General features: G+C 36.6%; 1 protein-coding gene across 1 annotated transcript in view; it reads left to right on the top strand.

Annotated features, from left to right (window-relative positions):
- Positions 1 to 16,139, top strand: part of HORMAD2 (HORMA domain containing 2) — a 67,958-nt gene that overhangs the window by 16,679 nt on the left and 35,140 nt on the right. Inside the window, 3 exon segments of the mRNA XM_060310997.1 lie at positions 1,959 to 1,967; positions 2,880 to 3,028; positions 3,208 to 3,467. Coding sequence (XP_060166980.1) covers positions 1,959 to 1,967; positions 2,880 to 3,028; positions 3,208 to 3,467 — 418 coding nt within the window.

Here is a 16,139-nt window from a genome sequence, read left to right as displayed (position 1 = left end):
CAGCTCTGACTATTACTGGTCATTTAACTTTGGACAGAATAATAAACCTCCCTAAATATTAGTATTCTCATCTGCAGAGTGGAATTAATAATATCTACTTCATATGGTTGCTGTGATTATTAAATTATAATGCATATACAAAGCTTTACCCATGCCTGGCACATAATAAACACACAGTAATTTGTACCTAGTGGTGGGGATGGTGGTGGTCTTTGGAGGCAATGGTGGTTGGTGGGTGGCACAGCAGTAGAAATTATATTAATGAGGCTGTCTATGTGGTGTTGATTGAAGAACTCCATGAGGCTCTATCTAGCCACTAATTCAAAGTTTCTCAATTGCTATGCCAAGATATTAACCCTTTCTACCCTCAATATAGCCAGATCAGGACTGGGGTAGATGAAACCCCTGTGCTATTTACCTATAGACACAAATATTCTCATCTGTTTACCCCAGTATGTCATACAAATATAATTATCTATGTGTTCCTGTATGGAAAAGACTGGAAAGCACTGCATTTTCCTATCAAGTCTGAAATTCCAAGTTTTAGATATACTAATGGGTTAAATAGCAAGGACAAGGACATTTACTTCAGAAGGTCCTTAGTAAAGATGGAGATGTTTTGTTGAGGAGCAACATTTATTCCCCTCCCAGTAGCTTTTGGATTCAGATAGAGCTAAGTATTGCTGATGAGACGGAACAGAAGTGGGGAGGGTGGATGATGGAGAAAAGCCTTGGGTGGTAGAAAGCTGCACCTCAGGGGGATGAGTTTCTCTGAAAGGAATAACACTGAAGAGAAATGTGGCCTAATTCTCAATTTTCCATACTATTAGCTCTGTCTCATCATTTATTATTACAAGTTTAATGATTTCTCTCCAAGATCCACACCCTTAATTATCTTCTCATTTGTAAAATATACGGACAGCATTAGGATGTGAAGTGGAAGTAAGTTCTAGAAACAAGAATTAAGGTACTAACCATCATTAGCTAACATCTGTATAACACTTTACAGATTGTTCAGCACTTTTCACACATATTCTCTCACATAAAACAGCTGCTTTTTACTCTCTGTACAACTGACAAGCAGATTAATCTCTTTTGTTACGAAGGCACATATGTCTAGAGGTGAACAGTAAAACATAAATGGCCGAATCTGGGACTTCCCTGGTGGTCCAGTGGTTAAGACTCCGTGCTCCCAATGCAGGGGAACCGGGTTCGATCCCTGGTCAGGGAACTAGATCCCACATGCCGCAACTAAAAGTTCTCTCACACCGCAACAAAGATCCCGCGTGCTGCAACTAAGGCCCGGCAGAGCCAAATAAATAAATAAATATTTTAAAAAAGAAAAAAGAAGAAATGGTCAAATCTTTTACTAAGGAGAAGAGAAGGTAATGCATACGTGACCAAAGGTGGGCATTTGTTCAAGTGATTGTTCATACAAAATTACCTTATCACCTCTTCTATAGTAAAGAAAATTTTCCTTTTAAAAGAGTACAAGGGAGTCTTGAAAATGATTTTACATGAGTATGATTTTATGAATATGGTGTATACTGAAGGATCCCATGTGCTACATGGCAATAGCCCCTCCCTCTCATTACCTATTTCAAGTTGGTTAAATCCTGGTAGACAAAACTTTAAGTTTTTCAAAACTGAAAAAGGAGCAAATGTGATTCCTTAATGTTTGTTTTATGAATTCACACTATCTCTAGTAGTTCAATTACTAAGGATTATTTTTCAGTATTGAGAAAGGCATTGTAAAAATATATTGCAGTCATAGTCCTTGGAAACTACTCAAATGTGAGACTAATTGGGGAAAAAATTTTGGAAAGAAATAAAAAATGTTTAGAGTTGGAAGGTAATTTAGTCCAACTTGTCCATTCATTCATTAATACAACAAATGTTTATTGAGTACTTAATATAGTTGGGCACTAAACTTAGTACAGTGGAGATGAAAAATATAGCCATTCATAGTCTGGAGGGAACATACAGTTACAAACAGGGGTGAGGTATAGGGATTACCAGGGAAGACTTCCCTGAAGAGATGACACATGAGATGGGTATTAAAGGATAAATTCGGTAGAGTCAGGAAAAGAAGTGGGAAAAGCACAGTACAAGCAAAGTGAACAGCACATACAAATGCACAGGAGTAAGAAGGAACTGGGTAGTAGTTGCAGATGAAGGTGGAGGTGAGTGTGTGGTTGGTTGTGAAAGGCATTGTACACACACTGTTCTCAAATTTGATTGAAAGTTGATGGATATAATAGAAGAAACTTAAGCAAGAGAATGACATGAGTGGATTTTCCTATTTGGATATTATTTTGGTAGTAGTGTGGAGAATGTTTTGCAGTGTGGGCAAGAAGAAAAGCAGGAAGAATAGTCAGTCATTGTCATAATCCATGTAAGAGTGAGAAGGGGATGCCTCTGAGAGATAACCAGATGGTACAAAGGCCCAGAGCTGATGATTGATTTAACTTGGAGAGGTATAGAAATGTGTGTAAGCTTATCTCACATAGGAGCTAACTGACATAGAGTGTCTAAGTGACTTGACCGGGGTCATTCAGCCAGTTAGCAGCAGAGCCAATATTAAATGTCAAGTCCATTGCTCTCACTATTATAGTATGCAGTTATTTGTAAATCAGATTTTTAAAAAATCAGGTCACATTGAAAATGTCTTAAAGGGAACTTGCTACTTAAGAAATCCTTTGTATATACATTGCAAAAAGTACAATAACTCCTCTAATTTACGTTCTAAAATAGTCTCAAGAGTGTCCTGAGTTTATATTTATCTGATCATATAGTAAAAAGTTTTGTTCTTTTTAAAATAGATTTTCAGTATTATATGTGATTGAAAAGTATGCTGTTTTTCTATGTGGTGATAGCAGTAGCACAACCTTCGAAAGTGGGACAAACAGTGAAGATGTTAAGAAAGCCAGTGTTCTACTGATGCGTAAATTGTACATGATGATGCAGAACCTTGGACCCCTTCCTAATGATGTTATACTTACTATGAACCTCCACTACTATAATGCAGGTAGGTGGAGACCTCTAGTCAAATTCCTTCTTCAGTGGTGAAGTAAATGTTTTGGATAAATAGAAGGATTTTGGCAAGCATTTGAAAGAGATGTCTGTTGTTACACATGAAAGATTATGCTGACTTGTTCTCCTGAAACTCAACAGTTTTCTCGGTTTTCTGCCCTTTTAATTTTGCAGTGACCCCACATAACTACCATCCCCCTGGTTTTAAAGAAGGGGTAAACTCACACTTCCTGCTGTTCGAGGGGAACCCTGTAAACCTGCAAGCGGGATTGGTCTCCACTGGCTTTCACAGCATGAAATTAAAAGTCACAACTGAGGCCACCAGAGTGTCTGATTTGGAGGACAGAGTCTTTCAGGAGAGCAGCACTACAGAGATCGCCCATCAGGGTCTAGACTGTGATGAAGAGGAAGAGGAAGAGGAATGCAACAATCACGTAAGGCAAAGCTGTAGCGACCCTCCATTGCTTCAGTTAAACCCAGTTGACATTTTTCAGTTCACACACAGGTCATATCATAGTAACAGGATCCAATGGAGTGTGCCGGGTGTAAAAACTGAAACAAAACTAGCCCCTAACCTCGAGTCTTTATTCTAAAAAAGCACTATCTTCGAGAAGGAAATATACTCTGTTAGATGAAGTGGTCCATGGCTAGGAGAAAAAAAGACTTTCTAATATACTTCTTTTTATAAAAGGTACCCATGAATTTAGGAAATTTTGGATTTTCTATAACTTATAAGAGCATATTAAACATATTTTAAAATATTATAGGTGTTTATTCATACTCACTGCAAGTATAAGTAAGTTCTTGATTACTGGGGTAGAAAAGTGTTATGGATAAACCTAAGTCAGAGTGCATTCATTTTCACTGCTGTAGATTATTCTACTCTTGACAGACATTCTTTCTTCCTCTGCAATTGTTATAAACATTCATGTATACACCTCCTCGTACACATATGCAAGAGTGTCTCCAGGGAATATACCAAAGAGTTCTAGGGCTTGCACATTTTCAACTTTATTAGGTAATGAAAAACTGTTCTCTAAAATGGTTGTACCAATTTATGCTCCACCAAAAGTGGAGGGAGTGCTGTACATTATTGTCAATACTTTTTTTTTTAAGTAATACTTTAAATTTTATTTATTTAGTTATTTATGGCTGCATTGGGTCTTCGTTGCTGCGTGCGGGCTTTCTCTAGTTGCAGCGAGCGGGGCTACTTTTTGCTGGTGCGCGGGCTTCTCATTGCGGTGGCTTCTCTTGTTGTGGAGCACAGGCTATAGACACGCGGGTTCAGTAGTTATGACTTGCGAGCTCTAGAGCGCAGGCTTAGTAGTTGTGGCGCATGGGCTTAGTTGCTCTGCGGCATGTGGGATCTTCGTGGACCAGGGCTCAAACCCATGTCCCCTGCATTGGCAGGCAGATTCTTAACCACTGCGCCACCAGGGAAGTCCCCTTGTCAATACTTAATTTTACCCAAGTTTATGTTTTCTGCCTAACTCCTGGATGTAAATGGTAATGCTTCATGATTTGATTTTGATTTGCATTTCCCTGATTATTAATGAGTTTAAGCATCTTTTCATGTATATTGGCTGTTCTGGTTTTCTTATGTATAAAGTAACTGTTCAAGTCTTTCATGCATTTTTCTATTGGATTATTTATCTTTTCCTCATTGATTTAAAAATATGTTCTGAATAGTAATTATTTTTCATTATTTATGTTGCAATTTTTTTTCAGGTTTGTGGCTTGTCTCTTCACTTTCTTTAAGATGTTTTTTGCTAAAGAGAAGTTCTTAATTTTAATGTAGTCAACTCTTTTCCTCTAATATGTGCTTTTGGATATTAAGAAATTCTTCCTTATCTGAGTTCATTTTTAATATTCTCCTCTATTTTGTTATAAAAAATTTAAGGTTTTTCTTTTTACATTTTTATTCCACTTGGAGTTTATTTTTATTTGTGGGGTAAGGTAGACCAGACCCCTTTTACATTTTAAAATCCAAGTATAATATACATACAGAAAAATACATATATCATAGTGATACAGCTCAATAAATATTCACAAACTGAACACCAGGGCTGGGATGAGAGTGAGGCAAACAAGGTAAGAGTGAGTACCACCTTAAATATTACTTCCTAGGTATCTTGTTTGCCTCACCCCATTCCAGCCCTAATGAATACACATGTGAAATCAGCACCCAGATCAAGAAACAAAATACTACCAGCACCTTGAGAAAACTCAGTCTTACTTTGCAGTCACTGTTCTACTCAACAGGAGTATCTCTATCCTGGCTTCTATTAGCATAGATTAGTTTCTCTTGTTTTTTATTTTATAGATGTGGAATCATGGAGTATGAAACATTTTTTCACTGCTTTGAACATTCCAAACATGTTTTTTAGTGAAATATATACACATTTCTGGAGGGAATAGATTTACTAGGAGTAGAATTGCTGGGTCACAGGATATGAGTACATTTAGCTTCAACAGATACTACAAAACAATTTCCAAAGTGCTTGTGCCAATTTACACTTCCATCAGCAAGTTTTGGTTGCTCCACATCCTCACCAAATGTTGGCATTTTCCATCTTTTTAATTTTAGCCATTCTGGTGGGTGTGTAGTGGTAGGTCATTGTGGTTTTAATTTGTAGTTTCCTGATGACTAATGAAGATGAGCACCTTTTCACATGTTTATTGGCCATGTTGGATGTCCTCTTTCGTGAAATGTCTTTTCAAGTCATTTGTCATTTTTCTATTGGGTTCTATTGGGTTTGTCTTTCATTCTTATGGATTTGTAGGAGTTCTGAATATATATTCCACATATAAGTCCTTTGTCAGATACATGTATTGTGAATATCTCTTCAACTTTCTAACTTGCCTTTTTACTCTCTTAACGGTGTATTGTGATGAACAGAATATTAATTTTAATATAGTTCAACTTATCAATCTTTTCGGCTATCTTCGGCAGTTTTTATTTAAAAATATTTATCCACTCTAAAGTTTACAGAGATGTACTCTGTTTTTCTCTAACAAGGAGAAATAGCTGCAGAAACAGAAGTGATTTTTAAAATTATAAGATACTTCCATGAATAACATCATACCAAAAATATAAATAACTGACCTTTCTCTCCCCTATCTTCAAGTATTTATATATTTTGGTGTGACGTTATTCATGGAGGTCTCATAATTTTAAAAATTGCTTCTGCTTCTGTAGTTATTTTCCTGTTTTTATATCTGGTATTTATTTGTGCCCCATTCATTTTTCTTGGTTAGATTGGCCCCAAATCAGTATTTTTTATTACTCTTTTCAAAGTCATCTTTTTTTTTTTTTTTTTTTTTTGCGGTACGCGGGCCTCTCACTGTTGTGGCCTCTCCCGTTGCGGAGCACAGGCTCCGGACGCGCAGGCCCAGCAGCCATGGCTCACGGGCCCAGCCACTCCGCGGCATGTGGGATCCTCCTGTACCGGGGCAAGAACCCGTGTACCCTGCATCGGCAGGCGGACTCTCAACCACTGCGCCACCAGGGAAGCCCTCAAAGTCATCTTTTAGTTGTACTGATCTCTTCTGTTGCTTTGTTTTTCTATTTTGCTCATGTTTTGTTTTTATCTTTGCCTTCTTCTATTTCTCTGGTTTGGTTTTGTCTCCCTTATTCCAAACTGATCTCTCCATCAATATATAGACATATATATTCTACGAGTACCTCGAATTCGGTATCAAATGGAATTTCAACTTCTTACCAAACATGCTCTTCTTCCTCCCAGGTTCCTTATCTTTGTATTTCATTAAAACTTTACCAAGCAGCCTGACCAGGAATGTGTTCAACTCCTATTTTCTTCTCACTTTTCACAGCCTTTTGGTTGCCATTTCTGTCTGTTTTGTGTCTGAAATACTTCTCCAGTCTGGCCCTATTGCCATTGTACTGATTCAGGCTGTCATCATTGCTTTCTTGGTGAAGGACAGCTGAGCCTCCTAACTGAGTCTCCCTGATGTCAGCATTGCCCCTCTAATTTGTCTTCCAGAGTGCCAGAGAGTGAGGGTACTAAAACTATGATGATCATTTTCAAATATTTCAAGTTGATTTATTTTGTGTAATTTCAAAGGTCAGAATGAGAACCAGAAAATGAAAATTACATTGGCTGGGTGAGGTGTGCAGAGGTTGATTTTGGCTCAAGAGAAGGAAGAACTTTCTCTTAAAAAAAATTTTAAAGCAATATCATAATGATATTAAAGTAATTTAAAAAGCAGTGCAAATCTTCCAGCTGTCCTACCATCCCATCCCATCACTACTGTTTTCTTTCCTTTTTTTTTTTTTTTTTTTTTTGCCACACCATGGCATGTGGGATCTTAGTTCCCCAGCCAGGGATCAAATCTGTGCCCCCTGCAGTGGAAGCACAGAGTCTTAACCGCTGGACTGCCAGGGAAATCCCTGTTTTCATTTTTATATTTTCCGTCCCATCTAGTCTTTTTCCACAGATATACATATTTATACATAATTTTAATCATGGTATAAAATTTGTTTTATTGATAATTTTATACTTAATATTAATTTTATAACTATGTCCTACCTTACTCTTCATATTTTTAATTTTAATGAACTTTTTTTTCCATTTAGGTATTATACCATTTTCCTACATTAAATATTTAAGTTAATTCCTGATTTTACTACTGTAAATCGTGTTGTAATAAATACCTTTGTATGTATGGCAGAATATTCCCTTATTTTCTAAGGGTATAGTATCAGGAGTGAAATTTACAGAGCCTGAAAATTTGTATAGCTCTCAAATGAGTATTCTCATTTTCCAGAAGCTTCCAGCTTCTCTACCTCCTCAGGATGGATTTTCTAAAAAAGACAACTACTTGATAAAACTGACTGTCTTGAGAAGGGTGAACGCTTTGTCGACAGCTGTGTTCAAGTACAGGTATATACTATGTTCAAGATAGAGTATAGATGATTGTCTCTAGGGTGTTGCAAGAGAAAATCATGATTTAGGGGAAGGTTGAACTAGACTGACCTCTGAGGTCCTTTCCATGCTAAGATTCCCTGGGTTATATTTTGAATTCCTATTAAGAGAATAATGCCCTACTAAGCACTGTGAGGAAAATTAAGACATATAAAATATAGTTTCTACCTTTGAGAACTCTAGCTGAAGAGACAATATCTACATGATATAAAGAAAAATAATACTGGAGAGTATATGAATGATAGAAATAATATTAACTAACAATACTGAGCATGATACTCAGGGCTTCACATGTATTATCACTTTAAATCTTCCCAGCTATTTTATGAGGTAGATTCTATTATTATCCTGATTTTACAAAGGAGAAAACTGAAACTTAGAGAAATTAGCCCAAGGCTACAGATACAGTGAATAAGTAGCAGTGCCAGAATTCAAATCAAGGCAGTTGGACTCCAAAGCCTGTGCCCTTAGGATACAGAAATAAAGGTAAACTGGCACTGTGTGGGAAGGTTTCATTGAGTTGATTTTATGGATACATCAGTTTGATTGGCAGAGATTAAGGCAGAGGACGTTCCAGGCAAGTTGGAAAGTACAGTGTGGTAGCATCAGAACTTCTGTCTCTATAATTTGGAATTCCAATTCTGAACCTTCCACATCTTTTCCTGTATCCTACCTGGCTTTGCTGAAATCTCTACTTTTCATAAACTTTAACTCAAAGATTTTTAAAAGCTTTTTTAAATCATAAAATTTTTCTATTAAAATATAAAGTTTACAAAATCTTGATCAAAACAGCTTATACTGCTTTTTCACCAGTGATCCATAGTAAAGAAGTAATTTAACATAATCATCTTGTGAGGTTATTGTAAAATTGAAAAAAATATTTTAATACAATTTTCTTTTTCAGGTTATTTCTTATCTCAGTCACAGAAAGACAAATATAAAAGATTTCTACCAGTAGTTGAAATTATTCAATATTTGTACTTTTCATTTTCTGGTGTGATCCTTAAGATCTGAAGAACAATGTAAAACTGAGATCATAGTTTGGCAATGGATTCAGAAATGATTAAAGGAGATAAACTTGAAATTTAAAATTTCTTAGATGATAAGAACTTTTTTTTTTTCTTTTTTACTTTTTTGCGGTACGCAGGCCTCTCACTGTTGTGTCCTCTCCCGTTGCGGAGCACAGGCTCTGGACGCGCAGGCTCAGCGGCCATGGCTCACGGGCCCAGCCGCTCCACGGCATGTGGGATCTTCCCGGACCGGGGCACGAACCCGTGTCCCCTGCATCGGCAGGCGTACTCTCAACCACTGTGCCACCAGGGAAGCCCAAGAACTCTTTTTTTTTTTTTTTCAAAATTTATTTATTTATTATTTTTGGCTGTGTTGGGTCTTCGTTTCTGTGCAAGGGCTTTCTCTAGTTGCGGTGAGCGGGGGCCACTCTTCATCGCGGTGCGCGGGCCTCTCACTATTGCGGCCTCTCCTGTTGTGGAGCACAGGCTCCAGATGCGCAGGCTCAGCAGTTGTGGCTCACGGGCCTAGTTGCTCCGCGGCACGTGGGATCTTCCCAGACCAGGGTTCGAACCTGTGTCCCCTGCATTGGCAGGCAAGTTCTTAACAACTGCGCCACCAGGGAAGTCCCCAAGAACTCTTAAAACCTAACTCCACTTGGAAAATAGGACACAGAACCCAAGTAAAGAGACCAAGGAATCCCAGGACAAAACAGGGTTATGTAGAACTGTCTGAAAAACCCTGTCCCAAATGTGTCCTTACTTTATCTACCTCTGCGACATCTTCAGGACAGGTCTTACTTCCTTGTAGGGGTGGTTTAAGCTTAAGGCCTTAGGTAGTAAGGACACACAAACACAGTGGCACTTCACAGTACTCTGTGAAGTTGGACCTGTTTTCTCTGTTTCAGTCAGCTGGACGGATAGCAATAGAAATATACACTAGAGAGAGGCTCTTGGACAGGTTTCTTTTTTTTTTTTTTTGCGGTATGCCGGCCTCTCACTGTTGTGGCCTCTCCCGTTGCGGAGCACAGGCTCCGGACGCGCAGGCTCAGCGGCCATGGCTCACGGGTCCAGCTGCTCCGCGGCATGTGGGATCTTCCCGGACCGGGGCACAAACCCGTGTCCCCTGCATCAGCAGGCGGACTCTCAACCACTGCGCCACCAGGGAAGCCCTGGACAGGCTTCTTTAAAGAATTCACCTATGTGGTGACAATAACCACATGTTCTGGAATTGGTTGTAGAATCTTATTTAAATTTTATGCTAAGTTTAAATGCTGAGGGAAAAGTACTTCTTTCTAATAGAGGTACTTAACCCAGGCTCCTTAAAGGACTAGTAATTACTGATACATCCAGACAGCTATAAAAAGATGGAGAGCTAATGTTGCACATGTCTATTGTAGAGACTGATGGTCCTAGTTTATTAAGACATTACAGCTCTTTGGGAATTCGTATTTTTATCAATTTTTAAGTGGGGATCCATAGGCCGTAATTTTCTAATTTTCTGAGCTTTTTATGAGTTTTTGTACCTTCAGAAAGGGTTGCTTTTTCTTTTTGATGAAGTCCACAAAATAATACATATAACAATATATGCCTTTTTTTCCCTGTGTGAAGGCCATTTTTTTCCCTGTGTGAAGGCCATTTCTTACCTTTTGCGCTAACACATTTGATTAAAGTGTAAATGATTTGTTTTTGAGAAATTAGAATGTAAAGTACATTGGTGCCAAAGTAAATGGAACCATTTAAGTGTGGACTAGAAAGATATTTTCTGTAATTTCTTAGAATTGCTTTGTATTCTAGTCAGTGGATGAAAACAAGAGCCTTTTCATTCAGAATCTGTTTTCTCCCACTAAACTCTGAACTGAAGTTTTGCATTTTTGAGGTATAGTCTGATGATTTTCACAGTGTTACATCTCTTGAAGCATATATGCCTTGTTTGATACAATGTAGTATTGGCAAGAATATCTTAGATTCTTGGAAATAGAGTTGATTATTGAAAACGTTGGAAGAGGCACATTATCTACAGAAAATATTCAGACTTAAAAACCACACATCATTCTCTCTTTGTCATGGGGCTATAGTCCTTTTCACAAAGTTTCTTTTTGTCAAATAGGAAATTTTTTCAATTAATTTTTCTGTTCTGCATTACAGAATATAATTATTATCCTCTGTTAACCATGAAAAGAGGAATGAAAGTTGGTTGACTTTTCCATCAGTCATATAAGTCATCTCTTTTTTTAAATGAATCACTCTATAACATACCAGAGAATTATCTCCTTCTTTTGTGAGTGGGAAGGGCCACTCTGATGATCTGTGTATGTTTCATTTACATAAAGAAAAAAAGAGTATATTGATATATATATATATATTACAACAGAAGAAAAGCATAGTGAGTAATCTTAGGTAATAACACTTTGGATGTTACTATTATTAAACCCTAGCATTAAAAGAAGTAAGTTTTGTTTTTTTAAAAAAGGAGTAAGACTGAGAATGTTCTTTTTGGTTTAAAAAAAATGCCTGTAATAATCTGAAATAATACAATTTTATCATTATACTAAAACCAGTGTAATATTAGGCTCTATTTAGAGTTTTTTAAAAAATAAAGACTTTATTGAGATTTAGTCAATTACATATTGGAAAAAATATAATGATAATGTTACTTAATTATATAGAACTATATACAGTTGGCCAATTTTTCTAATACTTGTTATATGTGTGCTGCTAGTTTTCCATCTGAAGTTACATTGCCTGTTGGTAAACAGATGAGATTATGGTTTGTAACAAACCCAGGCATTGTAAGGAGAGTAATTCTTTTGGTATTTATATTAGGATCTCAAAATTGAGATTTAAGACTTCAGAAGATCAGTCCTTCAGACAGTGATAAAGAGGAGCTAGAAACTGAAGTATATATATATCCTCTATGGAGCCACCACCTCAAATTTGCTTCTTCCTGTATGATGGAGGGCTCCTCCTGCTTTGATAACCAAATTCAGAACAAACAGAAACCTTATAGCTAATAGCACTGGTCTGACATTAAAACAAGTCTACACTTAGCTCATTGTGAAGAAAGTTTAAAATAATATTCTAAAATATTCTAATCAACCATAAGGTATCAACATTTATTCAGTCAGCAAATTTATATTGAAGCCTGTCATGCTTGACTCACTGTACAAAGATAAACACGTCAAATCCCTGATTCAGAATCGCTCAAGAGAAATGGAACAAGTAGCTGTTATATAAATAATAATAATAATCAGCGTTTATTAAGTGCCTACAAAGGGCTTTATATACACATGGCTTCAATTGATCCCAACAACTTTGCATAACATTTTATAGCTGAAGGAACAGAAGTTCATAGACATTAAGTAGCATATCCAAGGTTGCCCAACTAGAAAGCATCAGAGTCAGTATCAGAGAACCTAGGTCTCTCTGGCTCCAAAGCTCATCCTCAGTCCATTAAACCTTACATTCATTCATGTAGGAGAGAATGTTAAAAATCCCACAAGAGAGCAAAAATCCTATAGAATGATTAAATTCCACTTTTATTCATGAAGGAATAATGTAACAGACTTGCTCTCCTGTTATAAAAAATTAGGAAACTGGGTAAAATATATGAAGCAACTGTTTTCAGACATTAGATAACAGGAAGGGCAAAACTGTGATCCCTGAGAGAAGAAAAACAAGGTGAGCCTTAAAACTGCACCTTCCATCAGGGGGTTCTTTCTGGACCACCGGTGTGGGAAGGGGGAACCCAAGCAGAGCATGGCATATTGCTGGGTTGAAGAAATAGACTGGAGTTTGAGGAAGCTGAAGCACCTGGGGACAGAGTATCAGAAGGGAGGGATCTACAGAGAGAAAGAGCTCCAGAAATCATCACTGGCATCCCTTGAGTCTTTTGTTGAATATTCAGCTTCTCAAGTATGGGTTGAAATTCTACAAGGTTGGACACAGAAAACTATTGGGGGAACTGTAAAAGAGTCTTAGAACTCTCACAAGACTGACAGACATTCACATAACAATCAGTTATGTGGAGAGACCTTGTTGAACACCTGGAACATTCAATAGAGACTCCAGAAGGGTTACACCTTAGCATGAAGGCTAAACCAATCCTTTAGTGAAGGCCTCCAAACTGAATTCTAACAGCTTAAAAACAAGCCTTGAAAGGATCAAGCTTATTTGCCTGCCAAAATAACATTCAACACTTTTTAGAGGAAAACAAAGTCCAAACACTCAACTATGTAAAATTCTTATTGTCTAGAATCCGATAACAATTCATTCACATGTAAAGCAGCAGAAAAACTGACCTATAACCAAGGAAAATTAGTCAATAGAAGGAGACCCAGAAATGCCAGCAATGATAAAATTAGTAGATAAGGACTTTAAAACAACTATTATACCAAGGGCAATAATAACCTATGTTTACACAAAAACATGTATACAAATGTTTATAGTGACATTATTTGTAATCTCCCAAAACTGGAAACAACCAAGATGTTCTTTAATGGGAGAATGGATAAATTTAAAATAAAAAAGAACAAACTACTGGTATCTGCAACATCATGGATCAGTTGCAAATACATCATGCTAAGTGAAAGAAGCCAGCATCAAAAGACTACATACTGTATGATTCTATTTATACAACATTTTTTTCTTGAACAGCTTTATTGAGATATAATTCATATACCATACAAATTGCCCACTTAAAGTATACAATTCAATGGTTTTTAATATGTTCAAAGAGTTGTGTAACTATCATCACAGTCAATCTTAGAACATTTTCATCACCCCAGAAAGGAACCCCATACCCTTTAACTATCACCTCCCTATTTCCTCTTTCCATCTCTCCCCCAAGTCTTAAGCAACCATTAATCTATTTTCTGTCTCTATAGATTTTCTTATTCTGAATATTTCATATAAGTGAAGTCACACAATATATTGTGTTTTGTGACTGGCTTCTTTCACTTAGCATTATGTTTTCAAGTTTCACCCATGTGGTGGCATGTATTGGTGCTTCATTCCTTTTTATGGCTGAATAATATTCCATTGTATGGGTAGACCACATGTTTATCTATTCATCAGTGATGGACAATTAGGTTGTTTCTACCTTTTGGCTATTATGAATAATGCTACTATAAACATTCATGGGGGACTTCCCTGGCGGTCCAGTGGTTAAGACTCCGTGCTTCCACTGCAAGGGGTTCGATCCCTGGTCAGGGAACTAAGATCCTGCATCATGCCAACAACAACAACAACAACAACAAAATGAAAAAACATTCATGTACAAGTTTTTTGGAACACCTATTTTTAATTCTCTTGGGTATATACCTAGGAGTGGCATTGCTGGGTCCTATTAACTCTGTTTAATCATTTGAAGAACTCCAAAACTGTCTTCTAAAGTGGCTGCACCATTTTATATTTCCCCCTGCAGTGTATGCAAGTTCTAATTTTCTTCACATCCACAAAAAGACTTATGTCACTTTTTGATTCTAGCCATCCTAGTAGGTATGAAATAACTGGTATCTCGTTGTTATGATTTCTATATCTGTAGCAACTAGTGATATCATTGTTTATTGTCCATTTATATGTCTTTCACGGAGAAATGTTTATTCAGATATTTTGCCCATTTTTAAGTTCGGTTATTTGTAAACAACAATAAAAACTGTTGAGGTGTAAAAATTCTTTATTTCCTGGGTACAGTCTCTTAACAGATGTATGACTTGGAAATATTTTCTCCCATTCTATGAGTTGTCTTTTCATTTTTGTGATGGTGTCCTTTGAAGCACAATTGGTTTTTAATTTTGATCAAGTCCAAATTATCCATTTTTGCTCTTGTTGCTTATGCTTTGTGTGATGTGTGTATGTGATATCCAAGAATCCTTTGCCAAATCCAAGGTCATGAAGATTTACTCCTTTGTTTCCTTCTAGGAGTTTTATAGTTTTAGCTCTTACATTTAGATCTTTGATACAGTTTGAGAGTCAATTTTAGTATATGGTGTGAGGTAAGAATCTGACAGCATGCTTTTGCATATGGATATTCCAACACCATTTTTTCAAAAGACTGTTCTTTCTCCCTGAAATGGTCCTAGTGCTCTTGTCAAAATCAGTTGACCATAGACAGGTGGTTTTATTTCAGGACTCTCAATTCTATTCCATTAGTCTATGTGTCTATCCTTATGCCAGTACCACACTGTCTTGATTACCATTGTTTTGTAATAAGTTTTGAATCAAGTATGAGTCCTCCTACTTCCTTCTTTTTTCTCAGGATTGTTTTGGCTATTCTGAGTTCTTTGCAATTTCATATGAATTTGAGAATCAGCTTGTCAATTTCTATAAAGAAGTCTGCTAGGATTCACATAGGGATTGCATTGAATCTCAAGATCAGTTTGGGGATTAATGACATCTTAATAATATTAAGCGTTTTGATCCATGAACATGGGATATTTATCCATTTATTTAGATTTTCTTTAATTTCTTTCAGCAATGTTAGTTGCACAAATCCTGTTAGTTCTGTTTCTCTGCAGAACCCTAGATAATACACTTGCTGAACTTGTTAGTTCTAATAGTTTTTTAGTGGATTCTTTAGGATTTTCCACATACAAGATCATGTCATCTGCAAATAGATACATTTTTACTTCTTCCTTTCCAATCTGGATGCATTTTATTTCTTTTCCTTTTGTAACTGCCCTGGCTAGAACTTCCATTACAATGTTGAATAGAAGCGATGAGAGTGGACAGCCTTGTCTTCTTCCTGATCTTAGGAGGAAAGCATCCAGTGTTTCACCATTAGGTATGTTATTGACTATGGTTTTTGGGTAAGTGCCTTCTAACATGTTCAATAAGTTTCCTTCTATTCCTAGTTTCTTCAGTGTTTTTTTTTTCTAATCATGAAAGGCTGTTGGATTTTGTCAAATGCTTTTTTTCTATTAAGATGATCAAGTGATTTTGATATGATGTATTACATTAATTGATTTTTACATATTAAACCAAGCTTGTATTTCTGGGATAAATTCCATTTGGTCATGGGAGATTATATAGATATATTTTTTCCTGAATTCAGTTTGCTAAAATTTTGTTAAGGATTTTTATGTCCACATATATAAGAGATATTAATCTATAGTTTTCTCTTCTTGTGATGTCTTTGTCTGGTTTGGTATCA

Source organism: Globicephala melas, chromosome 13, assembly GCF_963455315.2.
Source record: "Globicephala melas chromosome 13, mGloMel1.2, whole genome shotgun sequence".
NCBI lineage: Eukaryota > Metazoa > Chordata > Mammalia > Artiodactyla > Delphinidae > Globicephala > Globicephala melas.
This window is presented reverse-complemented; position numbering and strand designations above follow the sequence as displayed.